The 22863-nt window shown below is 43.7% G+C and overlaps 1 protein-coding gene and 1 long non-coding RNA gene across 5 annotated transcripts; one reads left to right on the top strand and one right to left on the bottom strand.

Annotated features, from left to right (window-relative positions):
• Window positions 1–618: 618 nt before the first annotated feature.
• On the bottom strand, window positions 619–11933 carry LOC115144967 (deoxyhypusine hydroxylase-like). Of its 4 annotated transcripts, none has more exons than XM_065015621.1 (8): window positions 11828–11933; window positions 9709–9868; window positions 8793–9094; window positions 8597–8673; window positions 8196–8448; window positions 5559–7960; window positions 1786–3664; window positions 619–1414 (listed from the first exon to the last, which is right to left on the bottom strand). In XM_065015621.1, exons 3-6 carry the CDS (start codon window positions 9064–9066, stop codon window positions 7644–7646), a joined length of 921 nt encoding a protein of 306 aa, XP_064871693.1. In that variant the 5' UTR covers window positions 9067–9094; window positions 9709–9868; window positions 11828–11933; the 3' UTR covers window positions 619–1414; window positions 1786–3664; window positions 5559–7643. The 4 variants fall into 4 exon arrangements, with proteins under 4 accessions (XP_064871693.1, XP_029542012.1, XP_029542009.1 ...); XM_029686152.2 differs by having other exon boundaries at window positions 9709–9863; window positions 11828–11926; XM_029686149.2 differs by lacking the exon at window positions 1786–3664.
• A 449-nt stretch (window positions 11934–12382) lies between these two features.
• Window positions 12383–15246, top strand: LOC135568844 (uncharacterized). Its single transcript, XR_010462749.1, has 2 exons — window positions 12383–12634; window positions 13279–15246. It is a non-coding gene; the product is annotated as an uncharacterized LOC135568844 (long non-coding RNA).
• The last annotated feature ends 7617 nt before the right edge of the window (window positions 15247–22863 follow it).

Below are 22863 nucleotides of genomic sequence, written 5' to 3'. Positions count from 1 at the left end.
GAGAAAAAGAGACTCATGCAAGCTAATGTGCTTAGTGTCATAAGGGCCAGGTCAAGATCAGTTCTCTATGCCTGGATTGGATTTAGGATTGGATTGGAAAACAAAGAGAAGTACATTATGCTTGAATATATATTTTTTGATCCATATCTCCAAAAGAGAGAGAGGGGTGGCATCTTGCTTTATGGTACCTTTTATTTGTTCCATTTGTGTATGTTTTGTCAGTAAATATTCATGTTGAGTGTTAAGGGTTAAGCATGTTTGACAATCTCTTTACCAAGTCCCCTCTGTCAACCCACTGTTAAATCTAGGAGCTGTAATCATCATGTCTTTCATTGGGCAATGGAAGAATTACAATCTTAACTTTCCTTAAGCCAAACCATATTGCTTTGTATCAGATGCCTGTAGAGATTAGAGACCTTCTAGTGAGTGACCTTACCATATGCTCAGGTCTTGTGTGACCTTGTGTGTCATTGCTAAATCCCTGAGTCGCCACTGCTGGGGCCTTAGTCCCCCGTGCCCTGTCTCTTAGTAAGACTGGCTTAGCTTAACCCCACATGATAATAAAGGATCGGGATAAGGAGATAAAGAAACAGATATACACATTCAGAAAGACATACAGACAGGTCCAGTCTTTCCTTTATTGGAACAAGGGTCATCCTCTTTGGCCACCTTATCCACAAGCAAACAGATGTATTTACGTTTACAGCGTTACAGCAGCACATAAAGCTCAACACTAGCAAAAGTGATGAGTGTTGTGTGTGTTTGTCCAGGTGCTGCTCAGTCCCATGGTATTAATGTGAACTGTTATTTCTACGGGGGTCAAAAGGAAATGGAACCTTTCAGGGAGCACTGCCACAAATGAATGTTTCTGCACCATTGGATTGTTCAAACTGTCTACATTTGTTATCCTATACAGTACAGAAAATGGTAAAACAGTTACATTGTTTGTATATACAGTAACTTCGTTTATCCTATGCCTCTGATGCTAAAATTACATTGTGTAAATAGATTGGGGTTGCAGATTCCTTTAATTTGTATCAAAACGGGATTAGTTTAGAAGTAACAGAAATGGGATTTGGCTGCTTGGGAGCCAACCTGGGAGGAAATGAGGACAGAGCGGAGAGCAGGATAGAGTGGACTGTGTATTGCTATCAAGGGAACTTAGTCAATTGGGGTCAGAATAACATTTAGCCTAATAGAGATGTGAGTCTGTTTTCTGGAGAGGAAAGTTGATTCTTTGTTTTTTACATGCTGGGAGACTTGACTAATGGAAGGACCCCCTTCCTCTCCTCTTCTATGTTGATCGTCATCCACCTCTTTGCCTCGACGGCAGTCTTCCACCTCTCCTCCTTCTCCACTCCTGTAGGCTCACAGGCACCTTCCTCTTCATCTGGGTGTGGGCCTAGGACCCAGTCTATGTGCACAAAGTGACAGGTTTAGTGTTTGGCATGTACACATTCCTTATACTGTATAGCAATATAAGGTCAAGCTCATTTCGACACCACTATGAAAAGTATTCAGGCCCCTTGATTTTTTTCCACATGTTGTTACATTACAGCCTCATTCTAAAATGGATTCAATTATTATTTTCCCCTCATCAATCTCCACACAATACCCCATAATGAAAAAGCAAACACTGAAATACCTTATTTACATAAGTATTCAGACCCTTTGCTATGAGACTTGAAGCTAGCTAAGGTGCATTCTGTTTTCATTGATCATCCTTGATTGAAGTCCACCTGTGGTAAATTCAATTGATTGGACATGATTTGGAAAGGCACACACCTGTCTATATAAGGTCCCACAGTTGACAGTGCATTTCAGAGCAAAAACCAAGCCATGAGGTCAAAGGATTTGTCCGTAGAGCGCTGAGACAGGATTGTGTCGAGGCACAGATCTGGGGAAGAGTACCAAAACATTTCTGCAGCATTGTAGGTCCTCCTCCGCTTGGAGTTTGCCAAATGGCACCTAAAGGACTCTCAGAGAAACAAGATTGAACTATTTGGCCTGAATGCCAAGCATCCCATCTGGAGGAAACCTGGCACCATCCCTACAGTGTAGCTTGGTGGAGGCAGCATCAACCTTTGGGGATGTTTTTCAGCGGCAGGGACTGGTAGACTATGAACGAAGCAAAGTACAGAGCGCTCAGGACCTCAGACTGGGGTGAAGGTTCACCTTCCAACAGGACAACGACCCTAAGCACACAGCCAAGAAAACGCAGGAGTGGCTTTTGGACAAATTTCTGAATGTCCTTGAGTGGCCCAGCCAGAGCCCGGACTTGAACCCGATCAAACATTTCTGGAGAGACCTGAAAATAGCTGTGTAGCGACGCTCCCCATCAACCCTAACAGAGCTTGAGAGGATCTGCAGAGAAGAATGGGAGAAACTCCCCAAAAACAGGTGTGCCAAGCTTGTAGCGTCATACGAAAGAAGACTCAAGGCTGTAATCGCTGCCAAAGGCGCTTCAACAAAGTACTGAGTAAAAGGTATGAATATTTCTGTAAATGTCATATTGGGGAAGGGGGGGGATTGTGTGTAGATTGATGAGGGGGAAAAACGATTTAATCCATTTTAGAATAAGGCAGTAACGTAACAAAATGTGGAAAAGTAAATGGGTCTGAATACTTTTCCGAATGTACTGTATGTGTTTGTTTTGACTGTGAAGTAGCCTTAACTAGCGCTCTTAATCCACAGATCCAGCTGACATGCCTTTTCCATGGCTTCTAATTGGTGCTACGAGGTGTGAAGGTCAAAGCTGATCAGTATCAATGGGTGCCACAGTGAAAGGATACTAATCTGATTAGTTCTACCAAAGATGTCTGTCTGTCTAGTATCTGGGTCAGTGAACAGATGTTTGTGATTGGGGGGCACGTGGCAGCGTCATGTAATAAAGGGGATTCTCACAACATTTGGTTCTAACAATGACTATCAAGCTCTACAACCTAAGGCTCATACTCATAGATGGCAACCCTCACGTACTCTCATGATTAACCGCATGCAGAATACCACAGAGGTCTGACATCCATCAAGATCATTTGAACATGTTTAGCAAGAAAATACAGAATTATGGAATTCACCACAATAGAAATAAATATGTTTTATTGTCACGTACACCAGATAGGTGCAGTGAAATGTGCTGTTGCACAGGGTCAGCCATAGTAGTACATCACCCCTGGAGCAAATTAGTGTTAAGTCTCTTGCTCAAGAGCACATCGACAGATTTTTCACCTTATCGGCTCAGGCAATTAAAACCGCGACCTTTGAGTTACTGGCCCAACGCTCTAACCTCTAGGCTACCTGCCACCCTAAGATCTATGGTGACATTCTCGATGACCAGGGATGCGTCTTTTGACATGTGATCACCCCACTTTACCTGCCAGGTCATGGTACAGATCATTGATCAGGTGTCCTAGGATGCCGTAGCAGGCCACTACTACCACTATCACTCCCATTGTGACATAGAGGACATGAGGAGGCATGTGGAAGGCATCACGGGAGGAGGGTACATAGTCAACAAAGTAGAGATCATCCTCCTTCTCTATGGCCTGTAGAAGCTGCCTTGGGTTATATGTCCTGGGGCGGTTCCACACCTCTCCCCACTCAGCAGTAGGCTGGGTCTGGACCCCTGGAGGCTCCATGGTACAGTTAGCCATAGTGTTCCGGTCTGTGGGGAATCCATCCACAAATTGAATTAGTAGAAAGGGGAAGTTGATTAAAGGTATATGAGAATGAATTGACCTTGTTGGTTAAAAACACCATCATGGAATGATTCTGGAGGAAAGACTCTTTTACAAAGAAAAGAACAGTGAACCAAACAGTCTGTGTGGCTCATGCCCGGTATATTCTTCATATTAAACGAGCCTTATGGCTGATAAGACAAGATAGTATAAGGGAGTTAGCAGTATCCTTTTGAAGGCAAAAACTCCCAAAATACAGTACATCTGTTGTGAAGGACAACTTCATTCCCCTAACAAAACTTCCCTGAAGTCTGTTGTGATTTAAGGGGTAAGGAACGGATGTGGGGATGATCTGACAACTTTCTGATTTTCAGAGAATATGTTGCTATTTGTGATGTTGAACTTCAATCAGTCTGGATTTTCAGTTTGAAGGAAAGGATTTGTTCTGACTTCAGTTACGGACAAAGAGGCTTAAAGTGCTATTAATCAGCTCAACTCTTTCATTCACGCTCCAGCCCATCCCACCATTCAGTTGTGCATTCCTCCTTTGTCCAGAAATATCATTGTGTGGCACTGTCCTGTCTTTCCAGAAATCAATTCCCCTCCAGATGTGTCTCAATGAGGTGGGAGAGATGGAATCAAAGAATGAAGAAACAGACACAGGAATGAGACAGTTACTGTAAGATGAAATGTGCAGGTGTCTAAGTACATGTAAAAACCCCTTTGAAGTTTGCTCATGCAACCAAAGTGCAGAAAAGTTCTCTCAGACAGATGAGACGGAGCAGCTGTATCAGCACTGCCTAGAGTACTACATGAGCCACTCTCCCAGTGTAAAAGCAGAACACTCACAACAAAAGCACTAGCAAAGCCTAGAAATGAACCTAAAGCCGTATTTCTCTAGTCTAGTCAGTGAAGAGTTTGCTCACTCAGACTGGGACGACATCCTCAGGGTTGGGTGCATCCTTGATCTTCCTGCAGAAAACTTGAGACAACAGGAAGTTCCAGAGGACGATAGCTAGGGAGGTGTTGGCAGTGACAATGCCAACCATGATGGGGTGAACCATGCTGTCTGTCTCTGCTGTGTGAGGCTGGCCTGACAGGGAGGACTGAAGCCCCTCTGGTCAGCAGCAGGTAAGTAGCTCTACTGCTCCTGAGCTTTGAGTGAAACTGGACTGAAGGGTCAAGAGTCCCTCCTCTGTGTCTAACTCTATACAAATCTCTGTGTCCATCATAACCTTCAACACCTAGATCTAATTAATCCTCAAGGGTGTTCCCTGTCAGACTAGGATGATGGTTGTGGATGACGCAGGACAGCACGGATGAATGAGTATGACCATGAGTACACAGGAGGTTGTTGGCACAGGAGGTGGAATGGTATCGAATTCATCTAACACATGGTTTCCATATGTTTGATGCCATTCCATTCACTCTGAACCGGCCATTATTATGAGTTGTCCTCCCCTCAGCAGCCTCCTGTGCATGAGTAGTCGATGACATCCTTTATCTCTGACAGATCATTTATGGTGACAACTCTTTGTCCATATAAGTATGATAGATTATAATCCTGGTTTCTGCCAAATCATGATTAGGTGGGAAAGTATTTTGGATGTGTCAAAAAAGATAGATATCAATTTGGTAGGACATTATCCATATATATAGACCAAGCTTTCAATGACTGATTACCAGATCATATAATTGCCAGAGTATAAAGGATACAATCAGAAATCATTTAAAACATATTGAATGATGTGTAATGAACACAAATGTATTTTCCTGCATCACACATATAATCAACAGGCTATGTTGAGCACACAAAGTTAGCAACCAGTAAACAAATCACAAATGTTGACACTAGAATGAGGAAAAGAGATAGCAAAATACCTTGCTGGGTTGAGCTGCAAACAAAGAATCCTTTGGTTGAGTTTGCCCTTCAGTCCATTCATTTCCCTGATATAAGGCTGCATTGGATGTATTTTCCTCTCCTTATGTGAGCAGTAGTAAGATATCGTCTGGTGTCCATAAGATGACACATCAAGCCGAACAAAGGGAGGGTTCAGGAAGTGTTCAATCTGCTAAAACCTGGAATCTGCACACAAGATATCTGATTTTTTTCACTCAGCAATGTGTGTATGATTTAATCGCTTCCCAATCTGGAGATAAGCTTCAATACTGTAATGCCACAGAGTCAAGACAAGGTCATAGCATTTCCTGTATGAATGGGAGTCAGAAAACCCTTTGTAAAATAACATGTTAGAAATACAGCTAATCATATACGGAAATATATTTATTGATCAGTTTCAAGAGATGCACTACCTGTGTGTAAAACTGTGCTCCAATGGTAGGAGCACTGTGCTGAAGCTGTGGAGGACTGAGCAGTTCCACCAGACAAAACAGGACACACAGAAGCACTAAAAGCAATCTACTCTGAGCAGGACAACTCTGTAAGGTTAGTCATTTAGGCAGGGTTATCCTGAGGTTTGTCCTCTTCCTCTATCTTCCTATGGAAGGCCTCTGTGAGGATGAAGATCCAGTAGATGACGGTGATGGAGGTGTTGACTACAACGATGCCGATCATGATGGGGTGCATCATGGTGACGGAGTTGTTGGCAGGTTGAGGGAAGGCTAGGTACTGTTTCCACGGCTCTGTGTTAAACTAAGTTTAGTGTGGGTCCTTCAACCCCATTTTACTATAGCGGTTGCCCTCCCTCTCAGCATGCTGCTAATTCTCTATCCCTCCACAGAGCTGACAGCTGCCTTTCTGTCCCCCCTCTCTGCAGAGCTCACAACTGAAGATGTAAATACATCACACTTAGTGTTCCCCTGATCAGGGTTACAAAAGGGGTTTGTTTGTACTCTTAAGTAGTCCTGTTTAGCTCAGTTGGTAGACTCTAGCAGGAATGTATCCCAAGACCCTTGGCGTTGCAAGAGCCATACATTACCGGGTAGAGCAGGCTAGGCAACCCTGCCCTAGACTTCCGCAGGCACTCCATGTTTTTGATTTAACAAAACTAGAAGACCGGGTGTGTTGAATAATCACTGAACTGCTCAATTAGCTGTTGGTCAGGTATGGTGCGTATAGTATAGGTATAGTTGGATCAAAATCCTGAAGTATCTGCAGAACTCCAGGAAAAGTGTTGCGTACCCATGTGGTAGAGTACGGTGCTTCCAACACCTAGGGTCATGGGTTCAATTCCCACTGGGGCCTCCCATACATAAAAATGTATGCAGGGCATGACTAAGTTGCCTTGGATAAAAGCATCTGCTAAATGGCATATGTGAAAATGTATTTGTTAAGACAGAGGATAGCAATGTGTTTCAGTGGGAATGAGAAAGCTGAAAAGAACTGGTAAAGTATTTATAATTATATATAACCCTGTTATTCATTTCTCTGATGGCGTTGTCTGCGTGGATTAGCCATCTTGATCCAACACCTCCCTGAGCCATCATGATCCCACATCTGACTGGAATAGAACACAGGCAAGCTTAAGGAAAGCCTACGTACTACCATGATAGCGCTAAGTGACAGCATTGAGACAATACAGAATAATGTTGTTATCTAAGCCTTTTTTTATTATTATTTTATTTCCGCCAAGATAAAATCTATGCGAATATGACACAGCTGAAAAGTGGATTAACAATCTTCGACAATCAGGTTTCCTGATTTCAGATGCTTATGATCAGATCACTTGGAATACAAAATACAAGTGAATGGGTCACTGAGATGAGGGGGGGGGGTATTGAACCATTGAATCATATAGATTCCATGAAAACAATAAATAAATTAACCACAACATGGCTTCAGATGTACTGTAATACAATTATTACACTGCCTTGTCTCAAAGGCTAAAAATGACAGGCGAGAGTCAGATAGTTTTAATAAGTGAAAATGGGTATCAGTGATCATGAGTTATGACCTCTGTAGAAAGCTCTTCTAGTGCTGTATAGCAGTTCTCCTGATGTCCATGCTTACTGTTCCCCCTGCAGTCGTAGTAGTCCGTCAGCGTACTGGAACTGTGTGCCGTTCTCATACTCTAGCATGTCCAGGGCTACCTCACAGCTCTCCTTCACCACGCGCTCTGTGTCTTTCCTATAGTGCTCCAGGATCTTCATACACTCCTCCTTGCCGATGGATCCGAGGGCCTCGGCACACTCGTGTCTCACCATGGCACTCTCCCCGTCCAGCTCCAAGGCTGCCTGCAGCTGGGGGATGCTGGCGGGGTGCTGGATCTGACCCAGGACGTAGCCAATCTCATGGCGGAACAAGGCACTGCTACACTGAAGACCTGGGTGGCAGGACAACAAAGGGTTGAGTGAGTGTTGGTGTTCGGAGGACGCTGATAGTGGAGGGGTTATGCAATGACAATGATTCAGGAAAAGAACATTTGCTTATGCGAATAACAATTATGTGGCTGGTTGAACGTTTGGCAGAAAATAAGCCCCTCTGCATGTTATTAATTTGATCCTTTATTGCCAACTGCCATAGACCGCATAGTTTAAGAATGACTGCCAATCTCTCACCATCTCCTAGAGCCAGGACAGCCTCCTCGGTGCCCAGGTTGCGGAGGGCGAACATGGCCCTGTAGCGCTCAAACAGCGGCAGGCTCTCATCCAGGAGCTGTGTCCTCAGCTCAGGGACAGTCTTCCTCTGAGCTGGGGGAGCAGGGTCCACAGAACAGTAAGGGTTTCCATCGGTGACCTCTTCTCCTTTATGGTCCCCACCAGATATCAGCCACTCCAGCCGCCTAACAGCCAACTGGCACGTCTCTGCCACCTGGTGGAGAAGGACAGTCATGTCGTAACCACTATACAGGAACTGTACTGGTCATAGTGAATATGACTAACTGCAAATGCTGTATAATGTTTCATTTCCACATATTCTCTACTTCTATTTCCCTCCAATATGCCTCGTTTTACCATACCTCGATGACTGGGTCCTCTGAGTACTCTTTCAGCAAGTCAAGGACCTTAAGGTTCCCAATAGCTCCTAATGCTTCCCCTAAATAAAAATAAAATACAAATATTTAGATAAGCACTATTATCATCGTTATCTGTGAACATGTTTATCAATAAGGTATGCATGAATGAGAGTGGACTCTAATGAGCTGGCATACTGACCTGCTTCATGCCTGACCATAGGCTCCTGTGTTGTGTCTTTTAGAACAGTCTCTAGCGTGGGTATGGCCCTCTCATCCTGCATTTGCCCCAGGCAGTATGCCAGCTCATGTTTCAACAGAGCAGAGTCATCAACAAAAGCCTGACTGATCCATTCGATGGCCTCTGGTCCGCCCAGGTTACGCAAGGTGAAGAGAGCTCTGAACCGTGTTGTTAGGTCCTGCTTTGGGTTGACCAGAATCTTGCCGACTGCTGATACCTCCTGCTCACTTGCCATGCTGAGTATAATGGTGTAACTACTAGATCTGAAAAGGGAGAGAAGATCAGATACAGTAAGGATGTGAATGAACTGAATATGTAGCTAGCTAACTTTTGGACATATCTGGTAATAAACACTGAATCCAATTCATAAAATATTTTCCTTACAAGGCTAGACAGCTGCATTGTTAGTTTACATTAGCTAGGAGTCTTAGGCTTGCCATTATCATGACTACAATTCCATACCATTGGGTTCCAGAGAGCTAGTCTCAGGCAAGCAGCCTAGTTAGCATCACAGTTACAAAACTAGCTGAGAAAGGGGTAGCTGCAATCCAATATGGCGACCGGAGTTTGGCCGTGTGGAAAGGAGTGGGTGTGTTGAAGGGAAAGGAGTGGGCGTGTGGAAAGGAGTGGGTGTGTTGAAGGGAAAGGAGTGGGCGTGTGGAAAGGTTGAGCGTTTTTCTTTCCTTTCATACCAGGCACTGCCGTACATTGAGCTACAATATCACAAGAGTTTGGACTCAGAGTCTGAGTCATTTTTCACTGTTAGTTTACAAATAACTGTACATTTTCAGTTATAAAACTGATGATTGTTGGTTTTTGAATCAAAGTATTGATGATTGGTATACTGTTGCTTCATGTGATGTATGCTTGTGCTTACTGTGACTGTCACCCTGATATTGGCTACTCGGTAGCTATTTCCCGCGCCGTTGTCAGACAGTCTTGTCAAGTGGGAGCAAAGGGCACTGTGTCCCGGTGTTGTTACCCATCATGCCCTCGCCATTGAGTAGTAGACTGTATGTATCAAGGTGGCATCTATACTGAATAAAAATATATAAAACATGCAACAATTTCAAAGATTTTACTGAGTTACAGTTCATATATTTCAAATAACTTTTTTCTTTCTATGGATTTCACATAATTGGGCAGGGGCACAGCCATGGGTAGGCCTGGGGGGCATAGGCCCACCCACTTGGGAGCCAGGTCCACCCACTGGGGACCCAGGCACAGCAAATATGAATTAGTTTTTACCCACAAAAGGTTTTTTAATACAGACAAATGCCCTCCCAGGCCAACCCATGGCTGCACCCCTGACCAGTCATGTGAAATCCATAGATTAGGGCCTAATGGATTTATTTAAATGGACTGATTTCCATCTATAACCTGTAACTCTAAAATCTCCCATTTTTGCATTCATATTTTTTTTCAGTACATTATTATTATTATTATTATATACAACCCAAGGGCACAATAGCCACTGGCCGCAAAAGGCATGGATTTTCTTAGGGGGCATTACGGCCACAAAAGGGGGATGCCACCGGGAAATTTGATGCATTATCAAGTGCTTGTCAAATTGTGAACGAGAGACTGATGAAGTGTGTAGCCTGCACAAAAAAAACAAAGCAGAGCTCATGCCTTTCAATGGTACTTTTTTCAAATCATCATTAGTTGCATTATCCAGCCTTAGAATGTATTAAAAATCAAAACATAATACCCAACGTTTGTATCACAACTAAAGTTGCTTAAATAACTATAAATTAAGTATATAGGAGGACCGGTTTCTTTAACCGCATCAACACAGAATAGACGCATGTGCGCACTCCCTCAGAAATCATTTTAGAAAAATAAAATAGAACAGATATTTTCTCCTTGTTCAATTGTATTGTTTATACTAAAGATGCAGGAATGACCACATTCAGGAACACACCAAATTGCAGCGTTCATGCAGTAACCAATGGGGTGCTCGAGGGTGGGATGTTCATGAAGGAACACATTTTTTACAGAGAGAATGTGCTGGGAGGTATTTTGTCAACATGTACTTAGGCATATTTAAACACTTCCGTTTTTTCCAATTACGAGTATCACCTGTCAATTTAAGGATAAGATTTCGGCACACCCCTAGACTGCGGTCCAAACACTTAAGACACACCCTCGCCATCTTAGCAAGGTCCAGCCCTCGTTTTTAGTCGGCTTTGCGAGTGTACAATTATGTTCACTCAGGGGTCTGAAACTCCCCATATTTCAATTCGCGATGATTGTACATCCGCTAAGAAAAGGATGCGAAAACGTAAAAACAACATCAATAGAGTAGAATAGATCAAATAAGTCAACATACAAGTGTAAGTAAAAACAAATGTAAATAAGTTAGAAATTGTGCTACTAATGCACATGACAGCACAAACGTCTCGTAAAAAGTAAATATGTTTTGGTTATCTTTTGAAAAAATTTTAAATTAAAAAATGTTCCTTCTTCAGAAGTTCCAGCTAGGCAGGCTAACGTTAGTTAACTAATTAATTTGCTCGCTATCATACAGTAGGCGTATATTAATAATTAGATACTTTAAATAAGTAGACATGCACTCTTATTTGACTGTAGCGCATTTAAAGCACCCACAAGCTACCTGTGGCTAAAACACAATCATCGCGGGATGAACGCGTGACGAATTTCCGGCCAAGTGTGGTCTATTTAAAAATCATTACTTCCTCGCCCTGCAAGTGTATACTCGTCAGACGTCATCAGAAGTGTCCACTTAATTTGAGAACGGAGGGGATAGGTTGTGTCTTTTCAGTCAACCATAGTTTTTGGGCTAGACATGGCAACCCTGGCTGCTACCCATACTTGAACTGGCAACCTAACGTTCGCTAACTAGCAAAGATGTTTGATAACATAGCTTGCTAATATAATGACTCTCATATCCAAGCTGAACCTTGCTTAGTAAAATACTTAGAATTCATAAACAGCTCAAAGATGGACTGACAATTACAGTAAATCATACTCACTTCGCCTACTTTTCTGTAACAGTTCGCTACAATCAGCACTTTATCTTTTCCACATGGATAAGCTCCTCAGTCGCTGTGCGTGACCGAGAAACACTACAACCTTATACTTCCGGGGTACAGTTTAGTTTACCGTCTGGATACTGAAAAAATGTATATAATGTAAAATAAAAAAGTATTATAATCACTCACATCGGTAATCAATTTTTTAATTTTATTGGAAAATATTGAAGAGTTAATTATCTAGTAGGTCTATCTCAGAAGAATAATGCATTGTATCAAGAATGGGTAACTGCATAGGTGTGTGTGTCTGAAAGTCCTTGGTATATTCTTTATATATACACATTTGTGTTCCACCAGGTACTTTTTGTATTAATTTGTTGTTTATTAAAAAATGTAAATAAAGTGTGTGTCTGAAAGCTGACGTGTCAACAGAAGTGGGAGGATCAACCGCGAAATGCGTTACACCAGCACTCTGTAATTGGTTAGATATTTTTGATTGAAGCGGGTTGTTTTTCCATATCTTAACACGTTTTTTTTTATTAGTCAGTTCAAGACGGTGTGAAGCAACACTGGGATAGCTAAAAGCCACTCTATTCTTGATAGAGAATCATACTGTGCCATTTGAATGATAACAAAACACACAACAGATATAGAGCTGACAGGGAATATTGAGCAGAGGAGAAAACATTTAAGGAAAGAACTGAATAAGGGGTTATTTTTTCTAAATTGCTGGAACACAACCATTCCATTGAACCCTGACACACTGACAGAAGTATCATAGGCCACTAATCAGCAGTGTAAGAAAAGGTAAGTCACCAAGTCAAATCCTACTTGAGAAAAAGTGTACAAGTATTTGCTTTAAAATGTATCAAAAGTAAAAGTATAAATCATTTTAAATGTCTTATAATAAGCAAAACAGACAACACGATTTTCTTGTTTTTTTTATTTACGGGTTAGCCAGGGGCACAGTTCACCACTCAGACAAAATTCACAAATAAAGGATTTGTGTTTAGTGAGTCTGCCAAATCAGAGGCAGTAGGGATGTCCAGGGATGTTCTCTTGATAAGTGTGTGAATTAGACAATTTTCCTGTCCTGCTAACCATTCAAAATGTAACGAGTACTTTTGGGTGTCAAGGTAAATGTGTGGAGTAATAAGTACATTCTTTTCTTTAGGAATGTAGTGGAGTAAGGGTTAAAGCTGTCAAAAATAGAAATATTAAAGTGCAGATACCCCCCAAAAAACCACTTCTAATCAGATCTATCTCAGGAAAACCTTTACACAGCCGTCGTGTTGTCTGAACTTAATGATGGTGTTGGAGTTGTGAGCGGACACGCAGTCGTGGGTGAACATGGAGTACAGGAAGGGACTAAGCACGGCTGCTCGAGGTTCGACTGTCTGCTGCCCTGGAACCTTAAACCACAAAGTCTCCATCTGCCTCTCCCGCTCCAGGTCAGAGCCCAATCCAGCGGTGGATCCTTCATCTGCTCCTAGGATGGAGCCACAGTCTGCAGCTACTACAGATGCCAAGTGCAGCCAGAACTTTGGGGCCTCTCCAGCCACGCCTGCCAGCACCGTACTAGTTCCAGCCCAGAAGATCCTTCTACCTTCAGACCCTGTGTACTCTACTGTGTGTTTCAAGGCCTGCATGCTTTTACAGCTGTTGGTCATTTACAGAAGAACATTTCTCCCTGCATGTGAACGGCGATCTGATGTCTCCTCAGCCGGACCATGGTGATGAATCCTTTCTGACAGTCAGGACAGTGGTAAGGTCTCTCCCCTGTGTGTATCATCATGTGCTGCGTCAGGTTGCAGCTCACACTAAACCCTTTACCACAGACAGTACACCGGTAGGGTTTCCCCCCTCTACTCAGGGGACCTGCCAGACATCACCCCGGGTGACCCACCAGAAGGCACCCCTGATGCTCCCTGTGACCTAGATGTCAATTTCCCTGCCCCCACCATAGGGTAAGTGTCCCCTTCCTCCCGAATATGGGCAGAGTCAGAGTTTCCTTCCCCCATGGTAGGGTCAGAGTTCCCTTCCTTCCTGGTAGGGTCAGAGTTTCAGTTTCCTGTGTACCTGAAATGTGTAAAGTGTCCTGTCCCTCAAGTTGGTCCAGTGTATCCTGCCCAATGGTAGGTCTAGAGTTCCCCGCCTTCCTGGTAGGCCCAGTCTACCATGGCCACCTTTCCATTCATACCCGACCCTCAGTCTCTGAAAATAGTTGCAAGTTAAAACTTTTCTGACTTACAGTTGAAGTCGGAAGTTTACATACACCTTAGCCAAATACATTTAAACTCAATTTTTCACAATTCCTGACATTTAACCCCAGTAAAAAATCCCTGTCTTTGGTCAGTTAGGATCACCACTTTATTTTAAGAATGTGAAATGTCAGAATAATAGTAGAGAGAATGATTTATTTCAGCTTTTATTTCTTTCATCACAATCCCAGTGGGTGAGAAGTTTACATACACTCAATTAGTATTTGGTGTCATTGCCTTTAAATTGTTTAACTTGTGTCAAATGTTTCGGGTAGCCTTCCACAAGCTTCCCACAATAAGTTGGGTGAATTTTGACGTCTTGAGACGTTGCTTCAATATATCCACATAATTCACATAATATCCACATAGTCTCAGGATGGTAAGTTGGTGGTTGAAAATATCCCTCTAGTGGTGTGGGGGCTGTGCTTTGGCAAAGTGGGTGGGGTTATATCCTGCCTGTTTGGCCCTGTCCGGGGGTATCATCGGATGGGGCCACGGATGGGACCCCTCCTGTCTCAGCCTCCAGTATTTATGCTGCAGTAGTTTGTGTCGGGGGGCTAGGGTCAGTCTTATATCTGGAGTATTTCTCCTGTCTTATCCGGTGTCCTGTGTGAATTTAAGTATGCTCTCTCTAATTCTCTCTTTCTTTCTCTCTCTGAGGACCTAAGCCCTAGGACCATGCCTCAGGACTACCTGGCATGATGACTCCTTGCTGTTCCCAGTCAGTCCACCTGGCCGTGCTGCTGCCCCAGTTTCAACTGTTCTGCCTGCGGCTATGGAACACTGACCTGTTCACCGGACGTGCTACCTGTCCCAGATCTGCTGTTTTCAACTCTCGAGAGACAGCAGGAGCACCCTCGACAACTACTGTGATTATTATTATTTGACCATACTGGTCATTTATGAACATTTGAACATCTTGGCCATGTTCTGTTATAATCTCCTCCCTGCACAGCCAGAAGAGGACTGGCCACACCTCATAGCCTGGTTCCTCTCTAGGTTTCTTCCTAGGTTTTGACCTTTCTAGGGAGTTTTTCCTAGCCACCGTGCTTCTACACCTTCATTGCTTGCTGTTTGGGGCTTTAGGCTGGGTTTCTGTACAACACTGATATATCAGCTGATGTAAGAAGGGCTATATAAATAAATTGTATATGATAATTTTTCTGCCTCATGATGCCATCTATTTTGTGAAGTACACCAGTCCCTCCTGCAGCAAAGCACCCCACACCATGATGCTGACAACACCCGTGCTTCACGGTTGGGATGGTGTTCTTCAGCTTGCAAGCCTCCCCCTTTTTCCTTTTTGTTTCACCAGACCAGAGGACATATCTCCAAAAAGTAAGATTTTTTTTTAATGGCGGATTTGGAGTAGTGCCTTCTTCCTTGCTTTCAGGTTATGTCGATATAGGACTCATTTTACTGTGGATATAGATACTTTTGTACCTGTTTCCTCCAGCATCTTGACATGGTTCTTTGCTGTTGTTCTGGGATTGATTTGCACTTTTCGCACCAAAATATGTTAATCTCTAGGAGACAGAAGGCGTCTCCTTCCTGAGCAGTGTGATGGCTGCGTGGTCCCATGGTGTTTACACTTGCGCACAATTGTTTGTACAGATGAACGTGGTACCTTCAGGCGTTTTGAAATTGTTTCCAAGGATGAACCAGACTTGTGAGGGTCTACAATTTCTTTCTGAGGTCTTTGCTAATTTCTTTAGATTTTCCCATGATGTCAAGCAAAGAGGAACTGAATTTGAAGGTAGGCCTTTAAATACATCCATAGCTACACCTCCAATTGACTCAAATTATGCCAATTAGCCCATCAGAAGCTTCTAAAGCAATGACATAATTTGTAAGAATTTTTCAAACTGTTTAAAGGCACAGTCAACTTACTGTATGTAAACTTTTGACCCACTGGAATTTTGAGACAGTGAAATAATCTGTCTGTAAACAATTGTTGGAAAAATGACTTGTGTCATGCACACAGCAGATGTCCTAACCGACTTGTAAAAACTATACTTTGTTAACAAGAAATTTGTGGAGTGGTTGAAAAACGAGTTTTAATGACTCCAACCTAAGTGTATGTAAACTTCCGACTTCAACTGTAGGTTCCCGGACTTCAGCCTTTGGTGCTTGGCCCCCAGTCCTCTGTCGTTCTAGGTTTCCAGCACTAGTAGCCACTAAGTTTGTGTTGGGAATGTTATTGCGCTAATAGGGGGTGCAATAGTGAGTTATGGTTACATTATTGTGCAGTGTAACTGTGTAGATAAGTTTGCAATTAAGAAGTTGCAATGTTTGCTACCTCTTGGGTAATGCTAGTGTTACGCCCCTGAAAACAGGGGAGAAATAATCACGAGAGTGATACGGTGTTGTATTCTCAAGTCAACATTTAGTTCAATGAGAAAAGACCGCGAATTTCCCCAGGAATATCGGTGGAGACCAGAGCAATCGATCTCCGGCTCATAGATTAAAAGCATTTCGTAGATCACAGATTAACACTTTTAGGCACCACAAAATAAAGTAATCAATATAACGTTTACACATTACTCACACAATTCGTACCCTTTGACAGATTTGAACTTTAACACAATTATATGAATGTTATCAATCTCTATCAACTAATACTGAATGCATATTTTAACCTTAGATGTTTTAAGATCCTCACATACTATGAACTTACTAATACTTTTCAATGTATAACAGGCTATGAATATGTCCTTTAACCTGTCACACTCTCCCCGACAAAATAAATGTTGTCCCAACATTACCAACATTGTCTTCTTCAACAGTTCGTATGCACTGGACCTAGAAAATCCTCTTCTGTAAGGTAGTACTTGAGCAGAAGTCACGGGTCACAGTTCAAATATAACTAACAAGTTATATTCACAGTCCATATCTGTTGACCAGCTATATAACATAAGCAGTATTTTCTCATACTATTGATCAACAGTCCATCAATTTTAATGATCTATATGCATAGTCTGTAAATTGTCTCTTTTGACAGTCTGTGAAATCTGACAGTAGTCCATGGTCAAACATGTCAACTCTGTAGCCTCATGTTTGCTGAAGCCCATACATGTAAGGTGGCTGAAAGTAACATTGCTGTAGTGATGGCAGCCATGGAACCAGTCCTGGTGCAGAGTAGACAGGGAACAACTGTGGCTGTATACTGTAGCAGGAAGGGATACCAAGCTGATCATAGGTGATACGTCTTGGAGGGTGTCTCTCTCTTTGTGGCAGCTGGTAGGCTGGTTCCTCAGGTTCAGAAGCATCAGTATATGAAGGAAAGGCACTTGGTGGACGATCATCAGGCAAATTTTCAGCAGGCAAGTTACTCTCCTCAGCAGGCAGGTCTTTAACTGTTGTTGTCTCCTCCAGCCGCTTTTCAACAAGAGGCTGTGCTGGTAGCGTATCAGGGACTGGCACTGCAACTGTCCGTTTCACTGTTGGGGGCCTGTGTTCCCACTCTCTCGCTGGTTCAGCATTCCTCTCCTCAGGTACTGTAGGAGATGTGGGAACCTGTAGCGGATCATGATGAAGGTCATATTCATCCCCACTGTCTTCATCAGAATCTAGAGTCTGTGATGCAGGCTGGTGTCTCCTCGTTTTCTGACTTTTGTCCACTTTGGTCATTTCTGGTTGTGTCTCAAAGGTAAGTGGTCACAGGACATGAGCAGATTTCTGTGCAGGACCCTGGAGCGTCCCCTACCCTTTTCTGGTCTCAATTCATAAATCGGCAGGTCTGAACCCATTTGTCTCACCACTGTGTGAATTGTATCTTCCCAATAGTTACGGAGTTTTCCTGGTCCTCCTCTTGGTGTCAGGTTTTTAATCAGAACTCGCTCGCCAGGCTGTAGCACTGAACTCCTAACTTTAGTGTCATAGTACTTCTTACTTCTTTCAGCGGCTTTCTGAGCATTTTCATTTGCAATGGCGTATGCTTCTTCCATCCCTCGTTTCCAGTTCTCCACGTATTCTCGCTGGTTACTGGAACCTGCCTCTGTGCACAATCCAAAGAGCATATCAACTGGAAGCCTGGGTGATCTCCCAAACAGAAGATAAAATGGTGAATAGCCAGTCACTTCGCAACGGGTGCAGTTATAGGCATAAACCAGTTTGTTCAGAGACTCCTTCCAATTTGACTTTTGTGTCTCAGTTAGTGTCTTTAACATTTGCAACAATGTTCTGTTCATGCGTTCCGCTTGACCGTTTCCCATCGGGTGATAGGGTGTTGTCCTGGACCCCGCCATGCCACTGAGTTTCTTTAACTGATGGAACAACTGATTTTCAAATTCTCCCCCTTGGTCATGGTGGATGCGGGACGGGAACCCAAACTTCAGGGCAAAATCATTGAAGATGAGATTTGCAGCAGTTTTACCTGACTTTGATGTGGTGGCGTAGGCTTGAGTGAAACGTGTAAAATGATCAACAATCACGAGGATGTACTCATATCCTCCTTTGCATCTGTCGAGATGAAGGGAAGTCTATACATACCAGTTCAAATGGCTGTGTTGTCACAATGTTTGTCAGAGGAGCTCTTGTTGCATGGGCTGGCCTTTTCTGCTTGACACAGCTACAAGTTTTAGTCACATAGTGCTCGATGTCAGATTGCATATATGGCCAGAAGAAGCGGTCACGTACTAGTGATACAGTGCGGTCAGTACCTTGGTGTCCCATGTTATTGTGCAACTCTTCCATCACTTTACCTTTGTACTGCTCTGGTAGAACTAACTGCTTGCGGGCTGTAGTGATTCTGTACAAAATGCCATCACTGTCTATTGTCAATTTGTCCCATTCTCTGAATAGGCATTTTGTCTTTGGACTGAATTTCTTTTGCTCTTTAACTGGCGGTTTGGAACCCGACAGTTTGAAATTGAGCACAGGACGGATGACTGGATCAGATTCTTGTGCTTCTCTAATCCCATCTTTTGGGATCGAGCTGGTTGTTGCAGTGGTTGTCTCACCTTCAGCTGATACTGACATAGATGCAGCTGAAAATGACCAAGGTACAACAGCCTCTTTCTGTACCTCAACTGCTTGTATCGTGGCGGCGATGGTGTCTGGTGGAAGCTCCTCAGAACATTCTCTCATCAGTGACTCTACATCCAGTGGCATCCTTGACAAAGCATCTGCATCACCGTTCTCTCTGCCTGGCCTGTACTTTATTGTAAAGTGGAAATCAGCCAAGTCTGCAACCCACCTGGAAGTGGTTGCGTTCAGTTTTGCAGTAGACAGAATGTAGCAGAGCGGGTTGTTATCGCTGTATACAGTGAAGGTGGGAGCATAGTACAAATAGTCATGGAACTTATCAGTGATTGCCCATTTTAGAGCTAGAAATTCTAGCTTGCTCGAGTGGTAGTGATAGTTCTTCTCAGCTGCTGTTAAGGTTCGAGAGCCATAAGCAATGACCCTAAGCTTCCCCTCTTGCTTTTGATAAAGAACTGCTCCCAAGCCTTGGTGTGACGCATCAGTGTGTACAACAAATGGCTGAGTGAAATCAGGAAACCTAAAACTGGTGGGTGAAGCAAACACTCAATCAGCTGTTCAAGTGCCTGTTGATGCTGGTCAGTCCACAGGATTGGCTTGTTTGAGGGCACCACATGACTTACTTTCTTTGTTTTTGTTTTCCGTGGGTGGTCAGGTAATTTCTCTGAATCTGCTTTCAGGAGGTCATACAGGCAGCTGGCACTCCTAGAAAAGTCTTTGATGTACTGTCTGTAGTAAGTGAGTAAACCAAGCATTTTTCTGAGCTGGCCCACAGTCTCTGGTCTGATTTCTTTCAATGCTCTTACTGCTTCAAAATCGGCTGGGTCAACTCGGCTGCCCTCTGCAGACACTATTCTGCCCAAATAACGGACCTGGGGTTTAAAGAGATCACACTTACTTGGTTTGAGTTTAATGCCATACTCTCTGAGACGCTGCAAAACTTTTCGCACATCATTCACATGGCTGTTGAATGTTTTACTGAAAACTAGCGTGTCGTCCAGATAAGGAATGCAGATGTTATCCCGGAGCCCTTCCAAACACTCCTCCATACACCGCTGAAAAGCTGCAGGAGCGTTCATGAGGCCGAATGGCATACGTATCCACTCATAGAGTCCCCACGGTGTCACAAATGCTGTCAGTGGTCTGCTTTCTTCAGAGATGAACCCCTGGTGATACGCTTTCCCCTGATCTAAGAGGGAGAACCAGGAATTACCACCTAAACTGTCCATGATGTCTTGGACCCGAGGGATGGGCTGGCGGTCGGGATGTGTCTTTCTGTTCAGATCTCTGTAATCTATACACAACCGGAGGGTCCCGTCCTTCTTACGAACGCACACGACAGGTGAGGAATATGAAGAGTTTGACTTCCTAACCCAGCCCTGGACTATGAGGTCATAAATGTAACCCTTCATCTCCTGATACAGTGGCCTGGGCACTGACATGTATGTGCGCTTTACTGGTTCAGAGTCCTTTAGAGAAATAGTCATTTTCAATCGTTCAATGCAGCCAATGTCATTGTCTGATCTGGAGAAGGAGTGACACTCTTCTCTAAGCATTTGCCTAACAACCTCTCTCTGTTCTTCGGTTAGGTGAGTTAAATCTACTGGTGGATCCCACTGTTCAGTAGCAGTACATGGGGTTCGAACGCTGGTGTGATTCACTGTGGCTGAGGTGACAGTTTTTCAAAGACTTGGGCAGGTAACACAGTCATAATGGTTTGTACTGTACCGATGATTGTGCGTCCCTAGCAGGGCAATGTCGTGGTCAGTGGGGTTAGAGACATCAAGCAGGATAACTGGAAAAACACCTTTACTGACTCTGACTAGTGTGTCAAAGAACTCAAGGTCATCTGGCCACTGCGGGTTCAGGTCTGGCTGGAAAAGCATTGTCATGTCATCTTTGAAAGGCTGGGAAGCTACACGGCACTCAATCTGAATGCTACTGTGTTTTGGTACAGCAACCTTCTCTTTCTTGGTTTTCACTGCGTATTCATCTGTCTGTTCTGCGCTAACAGCCTGTATAAAAGCTCTCACCTTGTTTCTTTTGAGGCTTGGGAAAGCTGTTTTTACTGTACTGTATCGTTTAGTCTTTTCGGTCATTGTCAAGATGTGCTCGATAACATTGAAACCTATGATGGGATGAGATAGGTGACAGCCTTTCATTACCAGCACTGGGATGATCAGTTCCTTTGTTTGGTCAGTTTCAGAGGCTAGACGAAAAGTTGTTTCAATCCATCCCAGGTACGGCATTTCAGTCCCATTTGCTGCAGTCAACCTTAGATCATCAGGTGAGTCCAGGATTTCTGAAACATCTCTCAGCCTTGCGTTTGGGAGAGATTCCTCTTTCCATCGTTCATCAATGACCGATACCTGAGAGCCTGTGTCCCATAAAGCTTGGAGGTGGTGGCGATTCAGGTGACACTCAATAAGGCACTGTCTGCCGACTAGCGAGGTGACCTTACGGGGGTGGCAACCTTGAGCTAGGGATGGTAAGGAGTGGGCATTTTCCTCTGTGCAGGAAAACCTTTCACTGGTAGAGTCACTTTTCAGGTGAGTGCATTTTTTCCTTATGTTTAGTCCAATGTTGGTTTTGACATACTTTGGAACAGTACAGTGTCTCTTTACATGATGAACATTGTTTCAGGTTCTCAAATGACTCTTCTCTGGCACAATTTGCACATTTCTGGGACTTTTTGGTAGCTACGGTTAACACTCGTCCCTCAGCGGTAACCCGTTTCCGTTTAAAGGGGCCTCCCTTGATGGTCTGGCTCCCCGGATTTTACATCCAGCTTGAAAATGTTCTCCACTCCCACATCGGGAAGCAGTGTGTGCAGCGTGCATCTGTTCTGGCCTGCTGGCAGACAAAACACCTCCTTGGAGCTTGAGCAGAGTGGTTGGTATACCGGTTAGGTGCATATTGATGCTGTGCAGGGTCAAGTGCTTGGGACCGACTGTAGTTGCTGTAATACTGCTGCTGGGAAACAGGTGGCTGGGGTCCCTATCTGGCCTCCTAACTGGGGGTGGGGCATAGGCACAAGGCTGTGACTGAAACATAGGCTGCTGTAATGTCTCCTTAATCTGAGCAATCTCTGCACTGAGACCTTTTAGAGAAGCTACACCTGTCTTAAGTTCAGCTAACTCTGTTAACAGTTCTGCGGGTATCGTAGCTTTGGCTTCCTTCACAGAACACTTTGCAGATGGCATATCCTCTAACTGGACTACACTTACAGTTGTAGCAGGCTGTGGGGCATTAAAAAGCTTTTTGTTTTCGTCTTTCTCTCATTAGCACAAGCAATGTTAAGCTTCTCTAGCAAAACCTCATCTGATGTTTCGCTCTCTAGCAGGAGAGGCTGCATGTCTATCCTGATACTGTCACTCTGGAGACCCGTAAGGACTGTGTGTAAACACATGCTCTGGACTAGAGCAGGGTCATACTTAAGCCCTGATTCTGACTCCTGGGATGCAAACAGTACTTTTTGCCTCAAATCTAAAACGCATCAGGAAGCTTTGAGGGGTCTCCTTGCTATGCTGTGCTTCTGAAGCTAGCTGTTTGTAAAGCTCTGTTGCACTCTTCTCTTGGAAGTGGGAACGCAGGATACATCTAAGTGTGGGAAGAGTTGGCTGGGGTTTACCTTCCAAGTAGCTGCGTAGCTGTGAGCCTGGAGAAATAGCCCTGACTACTGCGTCTACTATTTCTACCTCAGGATATCCTCTGTTAAGTCCATTTTCAATCTGATGGGCAAGGCTGGAAAAAATCAGTTTTTTTTTGGCCCGGTTCACCTATCTGACCAGA

The sequence above is a fragment of the Oncorhynchus nerka genome, unplaced genomic scaffold (assembly GCF_034236695.1).
Source record: "Oncorhynchus nerka isolate Pitt River unplaced genomic scaffold, Oner_Uvic_2.0 unplaced_scaffold_10___fragment_2___debris, whole genome shotgun sequence".
Classification (NCBI taxonomy): domain Eukaryota; kingdom Metazoa; phylum Chordata; class Actinopteri; order Salmoniformes; family Salmonidae; genus Oncorhynchus; species Oncorhynchus nerka.
Note: the sequence above shows the minus strand (reverse complement) of the source record. Positions and strands in the feature narration are given on the sequence as shown.